Source organism: Podarcis bocagei (assembly GCF_964188305.1).
Source record: "Podarcis bocagei genome assembly, chromosome: 2".
In the NCBI taxonomy this organism is placed as follows: Eukaryota; Metazoa; Chordata; class Lepidosauria; order Squamata; family Lacertidae; genus Podarcis; species Podarcis bocagei.
The window spans coordinates 600,895-628,783 of record NC_138126.1 but is presented as its reverse complement, the minus strand read 5'-3'; the positions used below and the strand labels follow the sequence as shown (position 1 = coordinate 628,783).

Here is a 27,889-nt window from a genome sequence, read left to right as displayed (position 1 = left end):
CAAGGACAATTATGCTCAAATCATCCTTGTTTATTCTTTGCTAACAATCTCTGCTATTGTGGGAGCAGGATCCATTAAGGCAGGCAGGAACCAGAAGCCCCATTTCTAAACAATTCCAGTGATTCCAATTTCAGCTCTTTGCTCCTCACCCCACTTCGTAAGACTGCCATGGTCTGCACAGTAGTGACCAGAGAGTAGATACCATTGGACTCAGTGGGGCTTACTTATGAGTAAATCTGCAGAGGGATGCTCTGCATATTCCCCCTTCTCTTATATCCAGACAAACACTGATTCATGTGCCTGGTGAGTCTTTAGAGCACTCTCATTCCCTCCCTTCCCCCTCTGTCTTTTCTGCTTACCTGGAGGGGGGCGGTTTCCCCCTCTAGCCCCCATGCATCCATTTCCCCTTCTTCACCCCCTGCCACCTAGCAGACCTCTCCCTGCCTCAGACGGTGATGCTGGAGGTGGGGAGAGGAAGAAGCAAAGGGAGTCTCAGAGGCCCTGCAGGGATTTTCCTGCCCTGGATATTCTACAAATGGGGCACCCCTTCCTAACAGTAGCCCCATTTCTAAACATCTCCAGTGGTTCCAGTTTCACCTAGACTTATGGGTTCATGGGGCTCACAGACAGGTCTTGGTGTCCAAACCAGACACCATCCTGTCCCCAAGCCTGAAAACTGCAACATCAGAGCATGGGCAGAAAATAGACGAGTAGCTATTACCTGTAGGATCCCCCATGCTAGGTGCTTTGTATGGAGAGCCCTGTTGACGCTCTTTGAGCTCTCAATAAGGTCATTCCCCAGATTCCTCAAGTGCAAGGAACCCGGGGTCTTTCAGTTAGGGGGTTCCTTGGGGTCCAGGTCAGCTGACTAGTCAGGATTGTTACCTGCAGAGTATATGTCAACTAAAGGACAATAGTCTGCCTTGAATTGAGGACTTTCTGGAGGTGTTGCTGAATGTGGAAGCAGAGGAGCTGGTGATGCCACATTTTGGAATAATCTTGAGACTGATACACCACTCCTCCTTAGATATTCTCTGTGTTTATACACTATATTCACAAACTTTACGCTCCTCTTGTGAGAAGATCCCTAAAGGCTTAGGGTAGCTTGACAGAAGTAGCTTATTTTGAGACAGCACCCATTTCCAATTTCTTTTTATGAAAACCCTCTCCCTAGTTGGTTTGGTTTTGGCTTCTGACAGGACATCAGAGCATTTGATAACCTTGCATATAGTTTCATATTGATATAGGGATCTGGTGTGCAGATTCCAGTAGAGTACAAACTTCTAAAGTGTTCTGTCTGGAGCCAGAGCATGAGCTACTCTCAAGCAGGTTAAAAAGCTTTTTAAAGTCAACTTTTTAATATTGCACTATTTTTTAAATTTTTAACATTTTTGCTCTTCTTTGTACTTGTAGACCTCCTTTTGCCATGTGGACGAATCAAACCTCCCTTATTGATCTATTTTTAATGGTAGGGAAAGAGATATTGTTGTATTATCTGGTGCCACAGACTCTGCTAGATTTTATTCAGAAGGTTTTACAAGTACCTATCAGGATGGTAAGAATTTTATTACAGTCAGCCAAAAAGGATTTTAGGCGTTCCATGTCCTCTCTTAGTACTACAAGCCACCAAAGACTGATAATCCCTCTTTGGTCCCAGAAGTTTGGGAGTAGCAGTCTTTTACACTTGCTTTAATTTTGAATTTTTCTTTCAGATTAGTTCCTCTACTTGTTTAGCCTGAATTTGGCCTTGAGTCACTTGAGCTCCTGGTCTCAGTGCCAGAGATGACTTAGCAGTTGAGCTGCCTGGGCCCAAAACCTCTTTCTGCTCATCCTTAGAGCTGCTGAGAGATCCTATAAGGTCAGTAATAGGATCTGGCTCCTGCTGTTTCTTAGCCACCTCCTCATTTTCCTTATTCACATAAAATTGAGTAATTTTTGCTTGTGCTTTCTTCAGAGAAGCTCTCTTTGGAGGAGGGTCTGTGGCACTCGGGGAGAGAACATGCATTTTGTAACTACTCTGGGTCAACACTGTCTTTCCCCTTAATTCCTCATCAAGTTTCCTGATATCATTAATAATAATAATAATAATAATAATAATAATAATAATAATAATAATAGCCTGAGGAAGAAATTGAGGCTGAAATGAATGAACAATGCAAATGACTGCTTGTGAAAGAGGAAGAAGGGAAGGGAGTTACTGCCTTTTTTGGCTGATATTATCTAACTTATTTATGGGAACCAGAGATTCAAAAAGCCTGGCTCTTTCCAGGGATGGATTTAATTTGGCTCAATCATGGAATCTGCTCCATCTCCAAGCTCAGTCATTTCTTTGCTCAACCAAAAACAGACAGATGGAGAAAGGGAAAAAGAGAATTAGACAGGATGTACCTCCACGTCCCTGAGATCTCTGAAGCCTACATGGAAGAAGGCCTGGGCAGCTCAGAGCAGCCTCATCCTGGTTGGAAAAGGCAGGACTGGTGGAAGAATATTCCCAGACAGAACAGGAGATACATCTCCTATGGAGAGTTGTGGGTGTGTTGACATCTCAGATGCTGCAGGTGGCGCTATGGGGCTCCCTCAAAATAGAGGAGGTTTGTCCTTCAGAGATCTGTATGGAATTTCAAAACTGATCTCATGATCCAGCAGGGAGCCTTACCAGAGAGGCCACGATCCCAGGATTCTCCTCCTTGACTTCCTTCTGCAGAGCTCTCTGGTCAGGATCCAGCAAAGCCCAGTCCTCCTCTGTGAAAGGAACAGCTACGTCTTCAAAGCACACTGGACCCTAAGGGGAAAAGGGAGAATAAATATTATCTTCTAAACATTGCTCTGTTCTTTTCTGAAACAATTTTGTTGTTTATTTAAATGATGAGTACAGTGGTACCTTGGGTTACAGATGCTTCAGGTTACAGACTCCACTAACCCAGACATAGTACCTCAGGTTAAGAACAGTTTCAGGTTAAAAATGGACCTCCAGAATAAATTAAGTTCTAAACCCGACGTACCACTGTATTAATCTTTGTGTAAATGGGGGAATTCCACAAAATAATATTTTATTATCTATGCGGCACTCATCTTCATGGAAATCTTTGCAAGCATTCCCATTTTCCAGATGGAAGGACCTCCTCTCCCTTCATCTGGTGGGGTGGACCCTCCCCCTGCCCTCAAGCCAACTTCAAGGGGGAGGGGAGGGAATGGTTGGTTGGCTGGCATCCGTCTGTCTTAGGGGACCATGGAAGAGTGTGTCTTTGGGAGTGAGATCCAGTTAAGACAGTGGAATTTTCCAAGGGAGAACAAATCCCGTGGGAATTGACCTTGACATGAGTGGCCCACAAGAAGAGATAGTCACAAGAGCCAAGATCAAGCAACAACAGCAACAACAACAGTTGCAGCTGCAACAGGCAAAGAAAAGAGGTTCAATCTCAGGCGCAACAGCCGGATCAGCAGGAACAACAGGTCAAGACAAAGGAGCAGCCGTTTCTATGGAAGCTGTGACAGAGGCCCTGCTCAAGATAAACCAAACCCTGGAGTCTTTGACAAAACAGACTTCAGAGAACACACAAAAATTAACAGAAATATCAGCAAGATTAAACCAGAATACAGAATCTATAAATAGATTGGTAGAGGAGAACGCCACCACGCGCCAAATTGCCGAGGAGGCCAAAGCCACTGCCGGAGAGACACAGGAGAAGCTAGAGCCGCTTGCCAAGAAGGTCTATGAGCATGATGCAACTTTGGCCTTGTGGGAGTTACAGAGGAAAGAGAGAAATTTAAAATTAAGACTGATTCCGGAGAACGAAAGAGACAGCCTTGTGGAATACTTGACACGGGAGTTTGCGGATTGTTGGGACCTTGAGGAAGACGAATTTAAAATTACGACTGCCTTCAGATTGGGTAAAAAGCAAGATAGAAAGACACCGAGAGACTGCTTGATTACACTCAGATCCAAGGAGGAAAGAGACAAAATATTAGGATTACACTTTGAAAAGGCCCTGCAAATTGGAAATTCAGCTGTACAGATCTTTAAAGACATCCCAAAATACATTTTGGATTTAAGAAACTTTTACAAGGACTTGGTTCTCTTGCTAAAGAAGAACACTATTCGATTTAGGTGGGAGTTCCCACAAGGACTGTCATTTGACTTCAAGGCAAAGAAAGTGAAAATAAAGACAATTCAAGATAAAGACAAATTTTTGGCAAGATATCAGGAGGATTTACAGAAGGGGACTGTGGACGTACTTGCAGAACAGAGGAGAGCACTGGACATCCTGAATCTCTCGTTTGGACAAAAACCACCACCATCAGAAGAAGAGCAACAACTTGGAGCTGTTGGAGGAGCCTTAAGAAAATAACAAGATGGCTCTGCAATTCCTTAGTTGGAATTGTAATGGGCTCAATGGGCCTTTGAAGAGAAGACAAGTATTTCATATATTGAATAAAGAACAATTGGACTTGATATGCTTACAAGAAACTCACATAACCAGAGCCCACAGGAGATTACTTTCAAATAAAAGGCTAGGACAAGAATTTATTTCATCAGACAAAGTTAAGAAGAGAGGAGTTGTAATATATGTGAAGGAGAAATGGGCTCCAAAAATGATATTCAAAGATGAACAAGGGAGATATCTGGCTGTGGAGATACAAGTACAAGGAGAAAAATTCTTAGTTGTTGGAATTTATGCACCAAATGAAGGCAAATCTGACTTCTTTAAGAGACTTCATGAAACTTTGACGGACTATTTGGATTACAATATGATAATCATGGGAGACATGAATGGCGTGGTCTCCACTAATATGGACAAGGCACAAAGACTAACAGTCACTAAAGAAGGGAGACTCCCTAAGACTTTTTTCGAAATGACAGAAAACATGGACTTGATAGACATCTGGAGAACAAGGAACCCTCTGGAGAGAGAGGGAACCTTTTTCTCCCAAGCAATGATGACCTGGACCAGAATTGACCAAATCTGGGTTACTAGTGGACTGGCTCCAAAGATTAAGAAAGTGGAAATCTGCCCAAAAACTTGCTCCGACCATAACGCCGTGAAGATGGAGATGAAACTCACAATAACTGGTCAATTTAGATGGAGAATGAATGACACCCTCTTTCGAGATAAGGAGATTCTCACGAAGGCCCAAAAGACCCTAAAAGACTATTTTGAAATAAATTTGAGGACCGACGTGGAGAAAAGAGTGATCTGGGATGCAAGTAAAGCGGTTATGAGAGGATTTTTGATTCAACAAAATTCAATAAAGAGGAAAAAACAAAATGAGAAAAAAGAGAAGATCTTGGAAATGATAAAGGAAGGAGAGAGGAAATTAAGAACAAAACCAAAGTCTCAGGACATTTTAAGAGAGATCAAGTTATATCAAACTCAATATATGGAATTGATGAACCAAGAGATTGAATGGAAGATAAAGCAAATGAAGCAAAAAACTTTTGAATCAGCAAATAAATGTGGTAAACTTTTGGCATGGCAATTGAAGAAAAGGCAGAAACTAAATACAGTTACAAGCCTAGAGGTGGATGGAAAGAACATATCTAAACCCAATGAAATCAGAAATTGCTTTTTAAGTTATTTCAAAAAACTCTACACTCAAGGCCCGCAAAATGAAGAAGATATAGACAAATTCTTTGGAAGATATGGATTACAAAACATCTCTCAGCAAAGTAAGATGGACTTGAACCAGAGAATCTCAGAACAAGAGATAGAGGCTGCCATTCAGAATATGCAACTGGGTAAATCTCCGGGACCAGATGGACTGACTTCTAGATACTACAAATCGCTGAAGGAATGGTTGATTCAACCATTAAGAGAAGTTTGTAATGAGATCCTTGAAGGAAAAAGGGCACCTGAATCGTGGAAAGAGGCATATATTTCACTCATACCAAAGTCAGAGACTGAAAAGACCCAACTCAAGAACTACCGCCCAATATCATTGCTCAATGTGGATTACAAAATTTTTGCAGACATTTTGGCAAAAAGACTCAAAAGAGTTTTGATGGAGATGATTCATAGGGACCAAGCAGGCTTTCTCCCTAAAAGACACCTGGCAGACAATGTAAGGAATGTTATAGACATTCTGGAAAAGCTAGAGGTGAATATAAACACTAAAGCAGTATTGATCTTTGTGGACGCGGAGAAAGCCTTCGACAATATTTCTTGGAGTTTTATGAAGAAGAACCTTCATAGGATGGGGGTAGGCCGGGGTTTTGAGAATGGTATGGCTGCAATATACTCTGAACAAAAAGCCAAACTGATTGTAAATAATGTTGTGACTGAGGAACTTAAGATAGAAAAAGGAACACGACAGGGGTGCCCGATTTCCCCATTACTCTTTATTTCAGTTCTGGAGGTGTTGCTGAATATGATAAGAAATGACCAGCAGGTTAAAGGTGTGCAGGTCGGAGCTAAACATTACAAGTTAAGAGCGTTCGCAGATGACTTAGTATTGACTTTGCAAGAGCCAAACACTAGCACGAAAAAGGTATTAGAAATAATACAACAGTTTGGCCAGGTAGCTGGATTTAAGTTGAACAAGCTAAAAACCAAAGTTTTAGGGAAAACCCTAACAGATATGGAAAAGGAGAAATTTCAAGAGGAAACAGGTTTGACTGTGGTCAAGAAGGTCAAATATCTAGGGGTTTATCTAACATCCAAGAATCAGAATTTGTATAAGGACAATTATGAAAAATGTTGGTCAGAAATTAAAAAAGATTTAGAAATATGGTCAAATTTGAAACTGTCAATGCTAGGCCGAATTGCAGTAATTAAAATGAATGTATTGCCTAGAATGCTATTTTTGTTTCAGACCTTGCAGATTATTGATAAGATGGAATGTTTTAAGAGGTGGCACAAAGATATTTCGAAATTTGTCTGGCAGGGCAAAAAGCCCCGAATTAAATTTAAAATATTGACAGATGCTAAAGAAAGAGGGGGCTTTGCCCTGCCGGACCTAAAATTGTATTATGAGGCGGCAGCTTTTTGCTGGCTCAAAGAATGGATGCTCCTCGAGAATACAGACATCTTGGATCTGGAAGGTTTCAATAACGCTTTTGGTTGGCATGCATATCTTTGGTATGATAAAGTTAACAGTGTCTTCAAAAATCACATTGTCAGAAAAGCATTGTTTAATGTTTGGATAAGATATAAAGATCTATTGGAAAACAAAACCCCTAGATGGGTGTCACCAGTGGAGGCTAATGCAGTGAAAAAACTCAATATGGAGGTCGGATGGCCGAAGTATTGGGAAATTTTAGAACAGGATGGAGATAAGTTCAAATTACAAAGTCAGGAGAAATTGAAGCATAAAGTGGAAAATTGGTTCCAATATCGTCAAATAATGGAATTTTTTAAACAGGACAGGAAAGTCGGCTTCCAGGTGGAAAAATCAAAATTAGAAACCGAATTGTTAGAACCCAATATTAAGAATTTATCTAGAATGTACAACTTGTTGTTGAAATGGAACACACAGGATGAAACAGTTAAATCGGCTATGATTAAGTGGGCTCAGGATGTTGGACATAACATTATGTCAGCTGACTGGGAATGGTTATGGAACACCGGTATAAAATTTACGGCATGTAATGCCTTAAAGGAAAACATTATGAAAATGGTATACAGGTGGTACATGACCCCAGTCAAGCTGGCAAAAATCTATCATTTGCCCGATAACAAATGTTGGAAGTGTAAAGAGACTGAAGGTACTTTTTATCACCTTTGGTGGACATGCCCGAAGATTAAGGCCTTCTGGGAAATGATCTATAATGAAATGAAAAAGGTGCTTAAATGTACCTTTTCTAAAAAACCAGAGGCCTTCCTCTTGGGCATTGTCGGCCAATTGGTGACAAAGAAAGATAGAGCTTTTTTCATGTATGCCACAACAGCAGCAAGAATACTCATCGCAAAGTATTGGAAGACACAGGACCTACCCACTTTGGAAGAATGGCAGATGAAAGTGATGGACTACATGACATTGGCCGAGATGACAGGCAGAATCCGTGACCAACAAAAAGAGACGGTAGAAGAAGAATGGAGAAAATTTAAAAGCTATCTTAAGGACTACTATAAACTTAATGAATGTTAAAATGTCGTAGTTTCCAGAAACAAAGGGGTACAGGGACATAAGGTCAGAGTGTAAGAGAGGACTAAGATGATAGAGATTGGAAAGTAATAACTGGGAGTTGCTAGTTGAATTATGGACATTGGGATGCAGAGAGGGGGGGTATGGGGAAGTCCTAGAAAGGAGGTTTATGAAAATATGTTTGAAACTATACGTGTATGTTTGTCATTTTTAATGTTTGTCTGTTTTTCTCAAAAATGTTGTAAAACCAATAAAAATTTTATAAAAAAAAAAAGAGATCCAGTTGTTGGAAGGTAACAGCGCCAGCCGTGGGTGTGGAGACCGACAGGGGAGAGACATAAACAACTACCTGACATTCAGAAGACATCTTAAGGCAGCCCTGTTCAGGGAAATTTTTAATGTATGACATCATAGTGTATTTTTCGTTTTTGTGGAAGCCGCCCAGAGTGGCTGGGGAAACTCAGCCAGATGGGCGGGGTACAAATAATAAATTATTATTATTATTATTTTGTATAATATAATATTGTTGCACCTGGGACACAGGAAGTGGTGCAGTTGTGCTGCTGCAGATGCAGACGGGCTTTTCTTCTCCCTGTGCTCCCCCCACGTGGGAATGTTCCCCTCTGGCTGCAGCCTCTGTTCTTAAATGTGACTTTCCCCTTCCTCTGAAGGGGGTTTATTTTCTTGACCCCAAGCCCCCCCCCCAAAAGGAAGGCAGCATCTGGATCCCGAGGAAGAGCAGAGCTGCATATTTCTTGCAAACTCGCCCCCTCCCTGGCTTGGCAGAGAGGACAAGGGAGGACCCTCTGCTCCCTGACTTGGGGGTCTCCCCCCCCCCAGGCATGATCTGAGCAGGGACCCTCCCTGCCCCCCTGGGACCCCCTTCTCCCCATTGCACCCTCAGGGGGAGGAGAGAGGAGACTCACCCGAGTCCAGGAGGGTCTTTTGCAAAGGAGAGAGAAGAAAGCGGCCTCCTCTCTGCTTGCATGAAGGGAGGTAGGAGGGGGGAATTTAGCCATGGAGGACCTTGCCCCTCACCCTTCACTTCCTATCCTCTCTAGGAATCCCGCTCTGCTCCTTTTAACCCTTGCCAAGCCGAGTCCTCCCCTCCCTCTCCCTGCCTGCACTTTTCCTGCTTCTGCGCCTGCGCCCTAGGGGCTGCCCCCCTTCCCTCCCTCTGCCCCAAGGAGCCCACATCCCACCAGACTAACTGCAAGGGAGACGGGGGGGGGGTCCATGGGGGGTTGCCTCGGCTCTCCCCCTCCCCCAACATCCCGAGGAAAGGCTGGGAGGGAGAAGAGGCGAAGGGCTGCCTAGTGGCGGGAGGTGCCGTGGGCTCAGAAATGGCTCCATCAAGTCAAGACACCCCCTCAAAAACCGAGGGGGGGGGAGGGAGGGGGGCTTCCCTCCCGAGAATATTCCCCCCCCCCCCGTCAAGCGTGTTTTTCTGCTTCTGGAGCCGCTTTTCAGAGGAGGAAGAGTCTCAGGCGAGGAAGGAAACGCACACGTGACCCAGGGGGGGGCAGGAGGGGGGGGGCGCATGAAAAAGGAAGGGGAAGACCAGGATGGTGGAGAGAGGGAAGCAGACTCCGGTTCAGAGCCAGAGGGACCCCTGCCATCCTTTCCCCGAGTTTCCTGCCAGAAAACCAGTTTCTCCGGGGCTCCCAGAACCACGTGGAGGCAGGAGACCCATTTCCCGCCCCAGAGAAGGGCTGGACCAATCAGAAGCCTCTCCATTGGGCAGCTGGCCAATCCCCTTTCAGATTCCCCGGGGCCTCCTCCTCCTCTCCTTCGCCCGCTTTCCTGAGGGAGTTTCCCTCATGGCTGCTCCCCCTCCCAGCTTCTCCTTCATCCTTCCTCTTCCTCTCCCCCCATTATTTGGGGCAGCTGGATTCCCCCCCCCCCCATGGCCAGGCAGGCCCAGGAGGAGCCCAGGGAGGCGGCAGGGCCAGGAGAAGGGGTTTCCCGCCCTTTTCCGAAATAGGAGGGGACGCCATTTTGTTTTTCCCTGAGGAGACGCCATGGCTCCCCTGTGGGCCTCGGGGGTCCCACGCTCTCGGGGTCTCTCCTCCCGGAGGAGGAAGGAGGGCGGCACCTTGGGTCCTCAGCCGCCTCCCTGCCATGATGGCTTGGCCTCCGCAGGGCAGCCTCTCTCCCCGCCATGTTGGCCCCACGGAGGAGGCCAGGCAAGCCGCCTTGGGGGATCTGCCAAAGGTCCAGGAGGGAAAGGCCCTCTCTGTCTCAGAGGCCCAAGGAGCAGAAGAATAACAGTAGTAGTAATAATAATAATAATAAGGGCTGTATCCCCTCAAAGGTGGAGGGTTCCCTCAGGGGAGTTTGACCCCCAGAGCAGCATCCTTGGTCACCCCAAGAGTCAGCGCTAGGAGAAGGGCTCCACCTGCAGGCCTAGGGGAATGGGAGGCTCTTCCCCAGACAAGACTGGAGACTCCCCTGCTGGCCCCAGGAGCCCTTTCTGGATGGCCCTCGCTTGCCCCCCCAAATGGGCCAAGACCTCTGTTCCTCCCCCTCAGGCAGTAGTTGAACAGGAGAAGTCGCTCCCACTCCTGGTCCCTGTGGGTCTCAGGAGGCAGTGGGGGGACTCTAGGGAACTGGCTGAACTGGGGTCCTCCCAGTCCAGCCCAGACAAGAAAGAGAGGGAGCTCAGAAGAGGAAGCCATTGCAGAGAAGAACTGGACTTGGTTGTTCTCTGCTGAGGGTCTCCTGCCTTTCTGCATGTGGAGGAGCGGAGACGCGAACCCGGTTCACCAGATTACGTGACTACCGCTCTTAACCACTACACCACACTGGCTCTCAAAGAGGACCCAAGGTGCCGCCCTCCTTCATCCGGGAGGAGAGACCCCCGAGAGCGTGGGACCCCCGAGGCCCACAGGGGAGCCATGGCGTCTCTGGGAAAAACAATATGGCGTTCCCGCCTTTTTTGGACAAATGCAATCTCCTGGCCCTGCCGCTTCCATGGGCTCCTCCTGGGCCTGCCTGGCCATGGGGGGGGGGGAATCCAGCTGGCCCAAAATACTGGGGGGGGGGGAGAGAAACAGGAAGAGAAGGAAGGAGAAATGAAGGAGGACCTGGGAGGGGGAGCAGCCATGAGGGAAACTCAGGGGGAAAACTCCCTCAGGAAACCGGGCGAAGGAGAGGACGAGACCCAGGGGAATCTGAAAGGGGATTGGCCAGCTGCCCAATGCAGAGGCTTCTGATTGGTCCAGCCCTGCTCTGGTGTGGGAAATGGGGTCAGATGGTTCTGGGAACCCAGTAGAAACTGGTTTTCTGGCAGGAAACACAGAAAGGATGGCAGGTGTCCCTCTTCCTTTGAACTGGAGTCCGGAGTCAGCTCTGTCAGACTTCTTTCTGGAATAAGAAACGCCCTCCTTTCCTGCTGGGTCTCAAACAGGAGCAAGTCAAGCTCAACGCCACCTCCAACCCCCTCCCCACTTTAAAAGCACCACTTTGAGAAGCAGCAACTCTCAAATACAAAGAAATCAGCACCTCCACCTGCTAACATTCCCCCCCCTGCTTGGTTTTCAGGGAGGGCTTTTCTTAGCCCCTCATCGCCCCCCCAATTCAAAATAAGGGCAGGCTGGCTGGAGACCCTTCCCTCCAACCCCCTTACCATTATTTAATGGCATCCCAGTTATATGTATTCCCCTTGTCCCAAAAGAGCCTCAGCTTCAGGGGTGTCTTCTGAATGAGCTGCCAGGAGAAGGCGCCTGAGCCTGACTCTCCAGTGGCAGAAGGTTCCCTAGGACACTCCAGGCTCAACGTGGGTCAAACGCTGAGGAAAACTTCTTGGAGCAACTTTTGGGAAAAGGGGAATACATGTAACCAGGATGCCATTATATAACGGTAAGGGGGTTGGGAAATAGGAGTGCCTGATCACCTCATCTGTCTCCTGAGAAATCTCTATGTGGGACAAGAAGCTACAGTTAGAACTGGATATGGAACAACTGATTGGTTCAAAATTGGGAAAGGAGTACGGCAAGGCTGTATATTGTCTCCCTGCTTATTTAACTTATATGCAGAATTCATCATGCGAAAGGCTGCGCTGGATGAATCCGAAGCCGGAATTAAGATTGGCGGAAGAAATATCAACAACCTCAGATATGCAGATGACACAACCTTGATGGCAGAAAGTGAGGAGGAATTAAAGAACCTTTTAATGAGGGTGACAGAGGAGAGTGCAAAATATGGTCTGAAGCTCAGCATCCAAAAAACGAAGATCCTGGCCACTGGTCCCATCACCTCCTGGCAACTAGAAGGGGAAGAAATGGAGGCAGGGAGAGATTTTGCTTTCTTGGGCTCCAGGATCGCTGCAGATGGTGACAGCAAAAGAGAGCCCATCATCCCAGGATCTCTGAAATGAACAAATAAATGCACAGGGTGGTCCAGATTGAACTCTTCCACGGATCAATGTTTGCCACGTCCAAAATGGAAAGCAAGAGCAGAGCAGGGTCCTCCAAACATCCGCAGGGGTTTGGGATCTAGGCATTCAGCTGCCCAAGGCACTTGCGAAGACCTAGATCTGGGCTCCTTGGGGCAAATGGGGGCGGGGAGGGCAGGCTCTAAGCGCAGCAGGAGATCTGCCCGCAGGCAAAGGGAAGGGCAGGCTCGGTGCGCTGGGTTTGGCAAGGGTTAAAAGGAGCAGAGCTGGATTCCTAGAGAGGATGGGAAGTGAAGGGGGGGAAGGTCCTCCATGGCTCAATTCCCTCCCTGCCCCCTCCCTTCCTGCTTTCTTCTTTCTCCTTTCCCCTTCTAGAATCCGGTGAGTCCCCTCTTTCCTCCCTCGGAGGGTCCCAGGAGGGCAGGGAGGGGGCATGGGGGTCCCTTCTCAGATCATGGGCGGCGGCGGGGGGGGGAGACCCCCAAGTCAGGGAGCAGAGGGTCCTCCCTTGTCCCCTCTGCCCCCTGATGATCTCTCCCAGCGGCCGCATGTAGATGTTGAAAAGCATGGGGGAGAGGACAGAACCCTGAGGCACCCCACAAGTGAGAGCCCAGGGGTCTGAACACTTATCCCCCACCACCATTTTCTGAACACGGCCCAGTAGGAAGGAGTGGAACCACTGTATGACAGTGCCCCCAGCTCCCAGCCCCTCAAGATGGTCCAGAAGGATGTTATGGTTGATGGTATCAAACGCCGCTGAGAGATCCAGCAGAACTAGGAAGCAGCTCTCACCTTTGTCCCTAGCCCGCCGGAGATCATCAACCAGTGCGACCAAGGCAGTTTCAGTCCCATGATGAGGCCTGAATCCCGACTGGAAGGGATCCAAATGGTCCGCTTCTTCCAGGCGTGCCTGGAGTTGTTCAGCAACCACTCGCTCAATCACCTTGCCCAAGAATGGAAGATTTGAGACTGGGCGATAGTTGGCCATTATGGCCGCATCTAAAGATGGTTTTTTAAGAAGAGGTTTGATAACCGCCTCTTTCAGCGGGTCTGGGAAGGCTCCCTCACGGAGGGAAGCATTCACCACCCCACAAAGCCCATCGCCCAGCCCTTCCCAGCTAGCTTTTATAAGCCAGGATGGGCAAGGATCAAGGAGACAGGTGGTTGGTTTCACTCGTCCAAGCAGCCTGTCCACATCCTCGGAGGTAACAGATTGGAATTGATCCCACACAATTTGACTAGACAGGACTCTAGCACTCTCCCGCCCCTGCCCTGCTCCCACGGTGGTGTCTACCTCTTCCCGAATCTGAGCGACTTTATCTGCAAAAAAATTAGCAAAATCATTGCAGGAGATCATGTGGCCCTTGCTGGGCCCCGATGTAACAGGTGGTTCTGCTAAATTGTGAACCACCTGAAAAAGTCTCCTGCTGCTGTTTTCTGCAGATGCAATAGAGCTGGTGAAGAAAGTCTTCGCCGTCGCTACCGCTGTGGAGTTTGGAGTTTACAGGATTAAAACTCCTTGTTGTCCTGTATCTGGGGAGTGGCCTGGAGCAGGGCCGTACGTGACAGGCTTTGTCTGTCTTTGTCTGTGAGTGTTGGTTTCACTTTTGACTGAGACGCTGAAAAGAAGCTGTGTGTGCTTTTGGCACGGGAGAGATGCCGGAAAGCTCCGATGGAATGAGACTGATTTATGGCTTGTAAATAAACGCTTTTAGAGATAGCAACGAACTGTCCCTGATTTATCCCTCTATTTCACACGGACGGCAGGACCGCTGCTGCAACTCTGTTTTTCCTGCCCAGGTCAGCCCCAAGCAGAGCCATGCAGGGAAGCGCTGACTGGACAGCAGGATTTAATAGCCAAAACCGCCACTTGGTAGGCTCGACATTGAGCTCTAACCCCTGTCCGGTCAGCTTCAGAATGAGTTATCCGCCACCGGCGCTCTAGCCGTCTCAACGATTGTTTCATTGCCCTCAGATCCGTGGAAAACCACGGGGCTGTCCGGGCTCCATGCAATCGGAGAGGGCGCTTCGGAGCCAAACAGTCAATAGCCCTGGTTAACTCCGCATTCCAGCGGGCCACCAGGGAGTCAGCTGAAAGGCCATCAACATGGGATAAAACATCCCCTACCATTCTCTGGAAACCATTTGGATCCATTAAGTGGCAGGGGCCGGCCATCCGAATTCGTCCCACCTCCCTGCAGAGGGGATGGGTCGCGGAGAAGTCCAGTTGCACCAGGAAGTGATCTGACCATGGCGCTTCTTTTGTTTCGCTTTTACTTAGTGTCAGATCACCCACGTCACTAGAGGTGAACACCAGGTCTAAGGCATGTCCATGGCTATGGGTTGGGCCAGACTTATTCAGGGACAGCCCCATGGAGGCCATGCTTTGCACGAAGTCCCGAGCGGCCCCTTGTAAGGTTGTGTCAGCATGGATATTAAAATCCCCTAGGACAACCAAGCTAGGTGTCTCCAGGAGAACATCTGCCACGACCTGAAGCAGCTCAGGCAGGGAATCCTTGGTGCAGCGGGGAGGTCAGTACACCAAAAGGAATCCTGTACTGCCCCTATAGCCCAACTTCCAGAACATGCACTCAGAAAACTGAGTCTTCCCAATAGGATGCCTGGTGCAGACTAATGACTTCCTAAAAATCACTGCAGCCCCCCCTCCCCGCCCACATGTCCTGGGTTGCTGTGCGTAAGAGAAACCTGGTGGACAAGCAGCGGCAAGGACAGGCCCATCTGTTTCATCCAACCAAGTCTCTGTTACACATGCCAGGTCAAGTCCTCCATCCATGATCAAGTCATGGATGGCAGTGGTCTTATGAATCATTGACCTGGCATTGCACAGCAACACTTTCAGGTCATGTGGGTATCCCTTGCTGATTCTAGTATCCATCCAGTCAGGACCAGACCCGGAGGCAGGGATAGTCCTCAGACAACGACTAAACCTGCCTCTGTAACGGCATGGTCTGGTCTTAGCGTAACTCCTCCTCCTACCCGTGATCACTGAGATCGGTTGTCCCAGTGCATCCCCCCCTGTGGAACATGCCCCAGCCATTTTGTTGGCTGGGACCCACTCCCCGGCAGCCCTGACCCCTCCCCTTAGAAACAAACAAAAAAAAAAACCTTTAAAAAATAAAACAATACAAAAAACCTGTAAAAATTACAAAAACACCTAAATCAAACAAATTCCCAGGCCCAACCAAACATCCACCCCACCCCCACATAGAAAAAATTCAAAAGAAATATTTAAAAACATTTTTAAAAGAACTCTGCGCCCCCGAGTCCTCCTGGACAGCAGCAGCAGTAACAGCAACCATAGTTGTGAGGCCTGTCAGGCCCTGCCCCGGGCCAGGTGGTTAGTGGCAAGAGCAGGGCCCTCAGGCACTCACACAGGAGAAGTCAAGGAGGAGAATCGTGGGGTCATGGACTTTCTCAGTAAGGATCCCTGTTGGATCATAACATGTTGTGATTGGAGATGTAGTGGATTCCATGATTGAGCCACAAAAATATCCATCCCAGATAAAAGCCAAGCAATATCTCAGTTAATACCAGGAAACAAAAACAGTGAAAACTATTGGACGGCCTCACATCTCTTTTTTTTTTTTTAAATATTTTTATTAATTTTCACCAACATAAACAATAACAAAAAACATACCAAACAAAAACAACAACAACAAAACAATACAAATTAACACATAATGTGACTTCCCCAAACCTCCCCTTCACTGCATCCTTAGTTTTAAAATATTAATTCTTAGCAAACCTTTGTTCAATTTCAAAACTCTTTTTCCTTAAGTTTTCTCATATTTCAAATTTAACCACTATAATTCTATATCTCATACCTTTTGACATTTCAACATTCCGAAATTTTACAATAATTCTTAAGATAAATTTTAAACTTCCTCCAGTCCTCTTCCACCGTCTCTCTCCTCTGGTCACGGATTCTGCCGGTCATCTCAGCCAATCCCATAAATTCTGTCACCTTGATTTGCCATTCTTCCAGAGTAGGTAGTTCTTGAGTCTTCCAGTACTTTGCCAGTAGAATTCTTGCCGCCGTGGTTGCATACATGAAGAATGTTCTGTCTTCCCTTCGTACCGTTTGGCTAACCATGCCCAAGAGAAAAGCCTCCGGTTTCTTAACAAATGTCCACTTAAGGATTTTCTTAATTTCATTATAGATCATCTCCCAGTAGGCCTTAATCTTTGGGCAGGTCCACCAAAGGTGGTAAAAGGTTCCTTCACATTCATTACATTTCCAGCAATTATTATTGGGCAAATGATATATCTTTGCTAGCCTGGTTGGGGTCATGTACCACCTGTAGATCATTTTCATTATGTTCTCTTTTAAGGCACTACATGCCGTAAATTTAATGTCTGTGTTCCATAACCTTTCCCAGTCTGCAAACATAATCTCATGACCAATGTCTTGTGCCCATTTAATCATCGCTGATTTTACTGTTTCATCCTGTGTATTCCATTTCAGCAGCAAATTATACATTCTAGACAAAATCTTAGTATTGGGCTCCAATAATTCTGTTTCTAACTTTGACCTCTCCTTCTGAAATCCTACTTTCCTGTCTTGCTTAAACGTCTCATTAATCTGCTGGTAATGTAACCAGTCTCGGACTTTAGGTTTTAATTTCTCCATACTCTGTAATTTAATCTTTTCACCATCATATTCTATGATTTCACCATATTTTGGCCAATCTGAATCCATATTGAGTTTTTTTACCGCCTTGGCTTCCAGGGGTGACAACCACCTGGGGGTTTTATTCTCCAACAAATCTTTATAACGGTTCCATACATTAAACAATGCTTTCCTGACAATGTGGTTTTTAAAACCTCTGTGCACCTTTACCTTGTCATACCATAAATATGCGTGCCAGCCGAAATTATTATCATATCCTTCTAAATCTAAGATGTCTGTATTCTCAAGAAGTAGCCATTGTTTCAGCCAGCAAAAAGCTGCTGCTTCATAATAAAGTCTTAAGTCCGGCAGGGCAAAGCCCCCTCTATCCTTTGCATCTGTTAAAATTTTGAATTTTATTCTGGGCTTTTTGCCCTGCCAGACAAAATTAGATACATCTTTCTGCCACCTCTTGAAACAGTCCATCTTGTCCAAAATTGGACGGCCTCACATCTCATTCTCTTCAGTTCTTCCTCTGTCACAAGCATTCATTAACATTGTTCAATAATCTGGAGCTCCCATTTCCTCCTGAGACTCTAATTAGCATCTCTCTTCATTGCAGATGGTGATAAATTAGAAGGGAAGAACAAGGGGGAGCACAACAGAATCCACATAGCGGAGAAGTCAGATAAATATTCAGAGTGTGGAGAGAAGATCCGTCAGAGCTCCCAGTCCACCTCCCATCAAAGAAAGAGCTTCGTTCGAAGGAATAGCCTCACTTCACACGAAAGAACACAGAGTAGGGAGAAATCGTATCAGTGCTTGGAGTGTGGAAAGAGCTTCAATCGGAAGGATAGTCTCACTTCCCATCAAAGAATTCATAAAGGAGAGAAACCCTATCAGTGCTTGGAGTGTGAAAAGAGCTTCAATCGGAAGGATAGTCTCACTTCCCACCAAAGAATTCATACAGGGGAGAAACCGTATCAGTGCTTGGAATGTGGAAAGAGCTTCAATCAGAGAGCCGGTCTCACTTCCCATCACAAAATTCATACAGGGGAGAAACCCTATCAGTGCTTGGAATGTGGAAAGAGCTTTCGTCGGAGTGGTCATCTGACTTCCCATCAAAGACTTCACACAGGGGAGAAACCCTATCAGTGCTTGGAATGCGGAAAGAGCTTTCGTCGGAGTGGTCATCTGACTTCCCATCAAAGACTTCACACAGGGGAGAAACCCTATCAGTGCTTGGAATGTGGAAAGAGCTTCAGTACGTGGGTGAATCTCACTTCTCATCAAAGAATTCATACAGGGAAGAAACCCTATCAGTGCTTGGAATGTGGAAAGAGCTTTCGTCGGAGTGGTCATCTGACTTCTCATCAAAGAATTCATACAGGGGAGAAACCCTATCAGTGCTTGGAATGCGGAAAGAGCTTCAGTCAAAGTGCCGCACTCTCTTCCCATCACAGAATTCATACAGGGGAGAAACCCTATCAGTGCTCAGAATGTGGGAAGCGCTTCAGTCACGAGGGGAATCTCACTTCTCATCAAAGAATTCATACAGGGGAGAAACCCTATCAGTGCTTGGATTGTGGAAAAGGTTTTCGTCTGAGTCGTGGTCTGACTTCCCATCAAAGACTTCATACAGGAGAGAAACCGTATCACTGCTTGGAATGTGGAAAGAGCTTTTGTCTGAGTGGTCATCTGACTTCCCATCAAAGACTTCACACAGGGGAGAAACCCTATCAGTGCTTCGAATGTGGGAAGAGCTTTCGTCTGAGTGGTGAACTCACTTCCCATCACAGAATTCATACAGGGGAGAAACCCTATCAGTGCTTCGAATGTGGAAAGAGCTTTCGTCTGAGTGGTGAACTCACTTCCCATCACAGAATTCATACAGGGGAGAAACCCTATATGTGCTTCGATTGTGGAAAGAGCTTTTGTCTGAGTGGTGAACTCACTTCCCATCAAAGAATTCATACAGGGGAGAAACCCTATCAGTGCTTGGAATGCGGAAAGAGCTTCAGTCAAAGTGCCGCACTCTCTTCCCATCACAGAATTCATACAGGGGAGAAACCCTTTCAGTGCTTGGAATGTGGAAAGAACTTCAGTCAACGCAGCTCTCTCATTTCCCATCAAAGAATTCATACAAGAGAGGAAACGGTTTAGTGTTTGGAATGTGGGAAAGGATTCATTCATGGCCCACCAAATATTTCATACGGGGTTGAAAGCATATCAGCACATGGAATGTGTATAAAATTTCACTTGTTCAAAAGTCAATTTAAGATCTCACACCAGGGTGAAGTATAGAATTATAGATTCAGAATCTAGTCCAACCCCCTCCAGAAATGTAAAGTATTGCACTTGGGCAAAAAAAATGAGAGGCACAAATACAAGATGGGTGACACCTGGCTTGAGAGCAGTACATGTGAAAAGGATCTAGGAGTCTTGGTTGACCACAAACTTGACATGAGCCAACAGTGTGACGCGGCAGCTAAAAAAGCCAATGCAATTCTGGGCTGCATCAGTAGGAGTATAGCATCTAGATCAAGGGAAGTAAAAGTGCCACTGTATTCTGCTCTGGTCAGACCTCACCTGGAGTACTGTGTCCAGTTCTGGGCACCACAGTTCAAGAAGGACACTGACAAACTGGAACGTGTCCAGAGGTGGACAACCAAAATGGTCAAAGGCCTGGAAATGATGCCTTATGAGGAACGGCTAAGGGAGCTGGGCATGTTTAGCCTGGAGAAGAGGAGGTTAAGGGGTGATATGATAGGCATGTTCAAATATATAAAAGGATGTCACATAGAGGAGGGAGAAAGGTTGTTTTCTGCTGTTCCAGAGAAGCTGACACGGAGCAATGGTTCCAAACTACAAGAAAGAAGATTCCACCTAAACATTAGGAAGAACTTCCTGACAGTAAGAGCTGTTCGGCAGTGGAATTTGCTGCCAAGGAGTGTGGTGGAGTCTCCTTCTTTGGAGGTCTTTAAGCAGAGGCTTGACAACCATATGTCAGGAGTGCTCTGATGGTGTTTCCTGCTTGGCAGGGGGTTGGACTCGATGGCCCTTGTGGTCTCTTCCAACTCTATGATTCTATGAAATCTCATTTCAAGCACCCATGACAGGTGGCCATCCAACTTCTTAGAACCCAGAACCCCCCAATGAAGGTCCACCCCCTTCTGAGAGAGTTCCATTTCACTGTCAGCTCATGCAATTAAACAAGTTGGATCTGGGGGTAATTATCCCTGTTGAACCCCGCAGGGATGGGGCGGATATTCCTTCACCCGCACGCCGTCCGATATCTGCCGCTCGCTGCAGTGGAGGCAGGGGCGCTGGGTGTTTAGCATTGCACGAATTGGACACTCTCCGATGCCAACGCCATGAGCGGGAGCATTCCTGTTTTTCAACAAAGATTTGAATTCAGACTTTGAATGGACTTTTGTCGCTCTGCTACAGAAGATGTGAGGTGAGCGTTTCATCTTTTTTGATACTTAGTGCTGTTGGGCCAACGCCCTCCCTCACTTGTCCGAATGGTGAGGAACTTCACCCATAGTAGCAGAGTACAGCAGAAGCAGACTCTGGTTGGAATGCAGCATCAAGAAAATAAGAAGTCAACAGAGCGAAGAGCTGACTCACGCAGCCGTATCCTTCAGCAAAAGCCAGATGCAAGCGCCAGAGGGGAGGAGGGGGAGGAGATATAGAAATCGCTCCCGTTCTCACACGATGATACATTAGGTAATTAGGCAATTAAAGGCACAGTGTCACACTGTGCAATGATAGAATGAAACACTGCAGTACTGACAGCTACTTCATGATTTGGCAAGCCTCATGGAGAAAGATTCAATTAATGAAATGGAATGCAAGTGAAACTATATTAAAAAAAAACTTGAGAATTTGATGTTTAATGGTGCGGTCCTTTGTGGAGGGCTCTAATTAGAACTGGCAAGGTATCAGCCTGTTTGAAGATATGGAGAGACTTTGTTCAAATACATGATTAAATATGATTTCGGCTGGGGATGCTACAACAGCACAAATGATGGCGCATTAGAAAAAAAGGGGTCCCTCTCAAAGGGGGCTGAAGACAACTGACAGATTACAACTGAGGAATATTTCACACAGGAAACCACACCTGCTTGCATGAACTTTTGTTGTGTATGGATTTGTAAAAGTGAAGGTGAATCTTTGATTTTAGGGCCCAGGGGGAGCAAGGTTGGGATTGTAGAGGGACCGAACAATTATTATCTGTGAAATCTATCCCATGGAGTGGTCTCTTACAGAAGATTTTTCAGTTTGGGAAAATATCACTCCATTAAAATACATCAAAGGTAAAGGGACCCCTGACCATTAGGTCCAGTCATGTTCGATTCTGGGGCACGGCACTCATCTTGCTTTATTTGCCAAGGGAGCCAGCGTACAGCTTCAGGGACTGAAGCAGGACCTGAAGGAATTTATCCTTATGCTTTTCATATAATCAGTTATCCATATAATCAGTTATCCATATATCCATATATATCCATATATAACCAGATATTTATATGATGATTTTATATAATCCATGTTTGAATCGTGAAAGCTTCTGCAAAAGCTTATAGCAAATTGCTTAAATCTGAAAAAATCCTAAATGAACTCTGCCCCAGTACCCTTCCTTGTTCTTTTCAATGTCTCGCTAACCAAAGGGGGGCAGCAATAAATCTGATGTGCTGGCACTTTCCCCCCTTGTCCAGACAAGGTCTGAGCAGTTAAAACAGGAAGATGCTAAGCGCAGAATGTATAGCAGATGGCCGCATAGGAGCACAACAGCCGAAGTTCCTTTTCTCAAATTTTCTGTTTCTTACCATAAATCTGGGGAAAAGGTTAAAACTGCATGTTCAGACTGAAAAAGCAGAAGTTGGGAGGGAACTCTTTACATGATCAGAAGAGGCAAGGCTGGAATGCGCTCATTAGCTTTATTTTTGCTGCCGTTTGCAATTGTATCTGATTATGTCATGATCTATGAAGTATGTACTCAGGTATAAAGCTTCTGGGCGCTAGAGCCCGGGGCCCAGTCTTTTGGAAAGATTTCCACTGGGTCAATTATTGCTCAGCAATAAACCTCACTTTCTTTTTCTTCACTGCTGCGTCTGTCAATTCTTGGACACTATTTGAGAGGGTCACAGGTACTTAAAAATCCTTGCAACAGGACATGTGGCCAGCATGACTAAGCCGCTTCTGGTGAACCAGAGCAGTGCACGAAAACACCGTTTACCTTCCCACCAGAGCAGTACTTATTTATCTACTTGCTCTTTGACGTGCTTTCAAACTGCTAGGTTGGCAGGAGCTGGGACCGAGCAACGGGAGCTAACCCCGTTATGGGGATTCAAACCGCTGACCTTCTGATCAGCAAGCCCTAGGCTCTGTGGTTTAACCCACACTGCCATCCGCATCCCATACATTACATGTGTCTTAATTTTATCTAAACAAAGGAAAGCTGGAAGACAGCCCAGAGTCCTGGAAGGTAAGACGGCGGAATGAAATGAGGTCTTTAAGCAGAGGCTTGACAACCATATGTCAGGAGTGCTCTGATGGTGTTTCCTGCTTGGCAGGGGGTTGGACTCGATGGCCCTTGTGGTCTCTTCCAACTCTGTGATTCTATGAAATAGGGCTGTCTGAGGAGGGACAACAAAAAGAACAAAATTTTCATCTTGGATGTTAAAATTTGGTATTGTATCAATTATTAATGAAATTATTAATGAAAAATTAATAATAATAGTAATAAAGACTTTGGAGAATTAGAGGAAACATGACAAGCAGGAGGAGGAGGGAGAGGAGTAAAGGGACAAAAAATAGAGGACATTGGGGTGGATCTGAAAGTGCTCTTGTGGAACATAAATGGACTTAAGAATGAAACCAAAAGAAACCTTATAACATAAATCTTGCTAAAACAAAAAGTGGACATTATATATTTGCAGGAAACACACAGAAAAAAACCAAGAAAAGGGAAGTGGTTTTGTATTTGTTGTTGTTGTTTAGTCGTTTAGTCGTGTCCGACTCTTCGTGACCCCATGGACCAGAACACGCCAGGCACCCCTGTCCTCCACTACCTCCCGCAGTTTGGTCAAACCCATGCTGGTAACCTCGAAAACACTATCCAACCATCTTGTCCTCTGTCGCCCCCTTCTCCTTGTGCCCTCCATCTTTCCCAGCATCAGTGTCTTCTCCAGGGAGTCTTTTCTTCTCATGAGGTGGCCAAAGTACTGGAGCCTCAGCTTCACGATCTGTCCTTCCAGTGAGCACTCAGGGCTGATTTCCTTAAGAATGGATGCGTTTGATCTTCTTGCAGTCCATGGGACTCTCAAGAGTCTTCTCCAGCACCATAATTCAAAAGCATCAATTCTTCGGCGATCAGCCTTCTTTATGGTCCAGCTCTCACTTCCATACATCACTACTGGGAAAACCATGGCTTTAACTATACGGACCTTTGTTGGCAAGGTGACATCTCTACTTCTCAAGATGCTGTCTAGGCCTGTCATTGCCCTTCTCCCAAGAAGCAGGCGTCTTTTAATTTCGTGGCTGCTGTCACCATCTGCAGTGATCATGGAGCCCAAGAAAGTAAAATCTCTCACTACCTCCATTTCTTCCCCTTCTATTTGCCAGGAGGTGATGGGACCAGTGGCCATGATCTTCGTTTTTTTGATGTTGAGCTTCAGACCATATTTTGCGCTCTCCTCTTTCACCCTCATTAAAAGGTTCTTTAATTCCTCCTCACTTTCTGCCATCAAGGTTGTGTCATCTGCATATCTGAGGTTGTTGATATTTCTTCCAGCAATCTTAATTCCAGCTTGGGATGCATCCAGCCCAGCCTTTCGCATTATGTATTCTGCATATAAATTAAATAAGCAGGGAGACAAAATACAGCCTTGTCGTACTCCTTTCCCAATTTTGAACCAATCAGTTGTTCCATATCCAGTTCTAACTGTAGCTTCTTGTCCCACATAGAGATTTCTCAGGAGACAGATGAGGTGATCAGGCACTCCCATTTCTTTAAGAACTTGCCATAGTTTGCTGTGGTCGACACAGTCAAAGGCTTTTGCATAGTCAATGAAGCAGAAGTAGATGTCTTTCTGGAACTCTCTAGCTTTCTCCATAATCCAGCGCATGTTTGCAATTTGGTCTCTGGTTCCTCTGCCTCTTCTAAATCCAGCTTGCACTTCTGGGAGTTCTCGATCCACATACTGCTTGAGCCTTCCTTGTAGAATTTTAAGCATAGCCTTGCTAGCGTGTGAAATGAGTGCAATTGTGCGGTAGTTGGAGCATTCTTTGGCACTGCCCTTCTTTGGGATTGGGATGTAGACTGATCTTCTCCAATCTTCTGGCCACTGCTGAGTTTTCCAAATTTGCTGGCATATTGAGTGTAGCACCTTAACAGCATCATCTTTTAAAATTTTAAATAGTTCAGCTGGAATACCATCACTTCCACTGGCCTTGTTATTTGCAGTGCTTTCTAAGGCCCATTTGACTTCACTTTCCAGGATGTCTGGCTCAAGGTCAGCAGCCACACTACCTGGGGTGTACGAGACATCCATATCTTCCTGGTATAATTCCTCTGTGTATTCTTGCCACCTCTTCTTGATGTCTTCTGCTTCTGTTAGGTCCTTACCACTTTTGTCCTTTATTATGGTAATCTTTGTACGAAATGTTCCTTTCATATCTCCAATTTTCTTGAACAGATCTCTGGTTCTTCCCATTCTGTTGTTTTCCTCTATTTGTTTGCATTGCTCGTTTAAGAAGGCCTTCTTGTCTCTCCTTGCTATTCTTTGGAAATCTGCATTCAATTTCCTGTATCTTTCACTATCTCCCTCGCATTTTGCTTGCCTTCTCTCCTCCGCTATTTGTAAGGCCTCGTTGGACAGCCACTTTGCTTTCTTGCATTTCCTTTTCATTGGGATGGTTTTCGTTGCTGCCTCCTGTACAATGTTACGAGCCTCCATCCATAGTTCTTCAGGCACTCTGTCTACCAAATCTAAATCCTTAAACCTGTTCCTCACTTCCACTGTGTATTCATAAGGGATTTGACTTAGATTGTATCTTACCGGCCCAGTGGTTTTTCCTACTTTCTTCAGTTTAAGCTTGAATTTTGCTATAAGAAGCTGATGATCTGAGCCACAGTCAGCTCCAGGTCTTGTTTTTGCTGACTGTATAGAGCTTCTCCATCTTTGGCTGCAGAGAATATAATCAATCTGATTTCGATGCTGCCCATCTGGTGATGTCCATGTGTAGAGTCGTCTCTTGTGTTGTTGGAAAAGCGTGTTTGTGATGACCAGCTTGTTCTCTTGACAGAACTCTATTAGCCTTTGCCCTGCTTCGTTTTGATTTCCAAGGCCAAACTTGCCAGTTGTTCCTTTTATCTCTTGCCTCCCTACTTTAGCATTCCAATCCCCTATAATGAGAAGAACATCCTTCTTTGGTGTCACTTCTATAAGGTGTTGTAAGTCTTCATAGAATTGGTCAATTTCAGTTTCTTCAGCACCAGTGGTTGGTGCATACACTTGGATTACTGTGATGTTAAAAGGTCTGCCTTGGATTCGTATCGAGATCATTCTATCATTTTTGAGATTGCATCCCAGTACAGCTTTCGCCACTCTTTTGTTGACTATGAGGGCCACTCCATTTCTTTTACAGGTTTCTTGCCCACAGTAGTAGATGTGATGGTCATCCGAACTGAATTCACCCATTCCCGTCCATTTTAGTTCACTGATGCCCAGGATGTCAATATTTATTCTTGCCATCTCATTTTTGACCACCTCCAACTTACCCAGGTTCATGGTTCTTACATTCCAGGTTCCTATGCAATATTTTTCTTTACAGCATTGGACTTTCCTTTCGCTTCCAGGCATATCCGCAACTGAGCGTCCTTTCGGCTTTGGCCCAGCCGCTTCATCAGCTCTGGATCTACTTGTACTTGCCCTCCGCTCTTCCCCAGTAGCATGTTGGACGCCTTCCGACCTGAGGGGCTCATCTTCCAGCGTCATAACTTTTATATGCCTGTTGTATTTGTCCATGTTGTTTTCTTGGCAAGGATACTGGAGTGGTTTGCCGGTTCCTCCTCCAGGTGGATCACGTTTGGTCCAAACTCTCCACTATGACCTGTTCATCTTGTGTGCCCTGCTTGGCGTAGTTCATAGCTTCTCTGAGTTCTTCAAGCCCCTTCGCCACGGCAAGGCAGTGATCCATGAAGGGGTGGTTTTGTATATTAACCCCAAATTAGATTTCAAACAAATATTTAAGGATAGGAAAGGCAGAATAATAGGGGTGGAGGTCAAATTAGCAGAGAACAATGGATGGAGGCTGGGCCAGGAAATAGGTCTACCTTCTGGAAGAAATCACAGGGTCAGAAGGGCCCCCAGGGGCCATCTAGTCCAACCCCCTGCAAGGCAGGGATTACAGCAAACTCCCAAGAATGAACCAGGCAAGAGTGGAATTGGGGAGATTGGGGGCAAGTTGTATCTCCACTCCCCAAAGATTCAGCCCCTTTCCCAGACTTCAGACTGGCTGAATTGGAAGGGACCCCCAAGGGCCATCTAGACCCCCCTGCAATGCAGACCTACTCCCCTCCACCTCCCTCATACCCGATATCCACTTCTTCCTGCCAGGACCCATTGGGGGGGGGGCTCATTCTGCAGTGGCTTCTTGGGATCCCAAGCACCACTCTCTTCTTTTTCAGCTTGGGGGGCTTTGCCCTCCCAGTATCTCCGGAGGACTTATTTTTTGGGTGGAGGGAGAGAAAGAGGGAGGTCTGTATGTGTGGGGTCAGACAATCAAGGAAACTTGCAAAACGCCAAGCCAGCAAGTTATGGAAACCCCAGAGCTGCCCTGATGGACCCTGCAACATTGCAAATTGTAGCAGGAACCCCCCCCCAATCATTCTGTTTGTACAAACTTCACACACACTCACACTCACACACTACATACGCCACACTTCTGTTATAAATTCATAAGAAAATCAACCATACAACGGATTTGCACTGTTCCATTTTTATTCTACTCCATGAAGGAAAGACTACAAAATGGGGAAGATTTGATACAGGGCAGCCATAATCCCTTCACCATCCCAGCACATCTACAGGAGCCCTGCCCAGTTATGGCTATGCCAACCCTGATGATCCCAGACAGAAGACAATCAAGATCACAAAGAACTTGCATATGGGAGTGGATTCAGCATGGACTGAAACAAAGGACTCTGATCAGATCTTCCCTCAGGGGGCAGGAAACTGCAAACTCCCCTTTGTCTCCTGGAAGTGACTCATGGGGAGGGGGGAAAGGCATTCAGGTTACCACCAACTCCTCCCTCAACCCCTCCTTTCTGTGATGTATGCATGATGTTTCTGGGGGTGGGCTTGACCTAGGGGATGGGAATTTCAAAAGTTTTTATAAGGTATTGCACACCATTTTTCTGTGTCTTTTCTCTCACCTGCAAGTGAGGGGAGTACCCTGTTGCAACAGTTCAATAAAGGCCAAGCCTACAGGCCAAGGGAGCCCTCGGATTTTTCCGGTAACAGTTTGGCGACCATGCTCAGGGACACTTGGTTCTCCTGCGAAGGTGAGGAGGGAGATAGAGGGGATTGGGCGCCACTGGGCATCCTTAGCCCAGGGATCCTTCTTCCTCTCCCTGCCTCCTCTTTGCGGGCGGTAATCAATCGTCACCAAAAGCCCAGCCAGGGGGAGCAAAGGCAAGGTCAAGCCGGCTAAAAAGAAAAGGATCCCGGGATCCACGGGGGACATCTTCGAACGTGAGTATGGTTTGAAGTAAA

At 46.2% G+C, this 27,889-nt stretch overlaps 2 protein-coding genes across 15 annotated transcripts in view; one reads left to right on the top strand and one right to left on the bottom strand.

Moving 5' to 3' along the window:
* LOC308580379 (uncharacterized protein) overlaps positions 1-27,889 on the bottom strand; it is a 191,024-nt gene that overhangs the window by 33,410 nt on the left and 129,725 nt on the right. For 3 of the 14 annotated variants that reach the window (XM_081181879.1, XM_081181876.1, XM_081181880.1), the window contains exon 1: positions 722-1,417. The exons of 1 other annotated variant lie outside the window; for it this stretch is intronic. In XM_081181879.1, coding sequence (XP_081038005.1) covers positions 722-737 — 16 coding nt within the window. In that variant the 5' untranslated portion in view covers positions 738-1,417. Of the gene's footprint in view, positions 1-721; positions 1,418-2,656; positions 2,783-8,614; positions 8,925-9,008; positions 9,453-27,889 lie in introns of those variants that run through there. 10 more of the 14 variants (XR_014004819.1, XR_014004820.1, XM_081181877.1 and 7 more) reach the window with 7 other exon arrangements.
* LOC308580753 (uncharacterized protein) lies at positions 15,889-22,213 on the top strand. Its single transcript, XM_081182889.1, has 2 exons — positions 15,889-15,916; positions 17,731-22,213. The coding sequence occupies exons 1-2, from the start codon at positions 15,904-15,906 to the stop codon at positions 19,269-19,271; spliced, it is 1,554 nt and encodes a 517-aa protein (XP_081039015.1). The 5' UTR covers positions 15,889-15,903; the 3' UTR covers positions 19,272-22,213.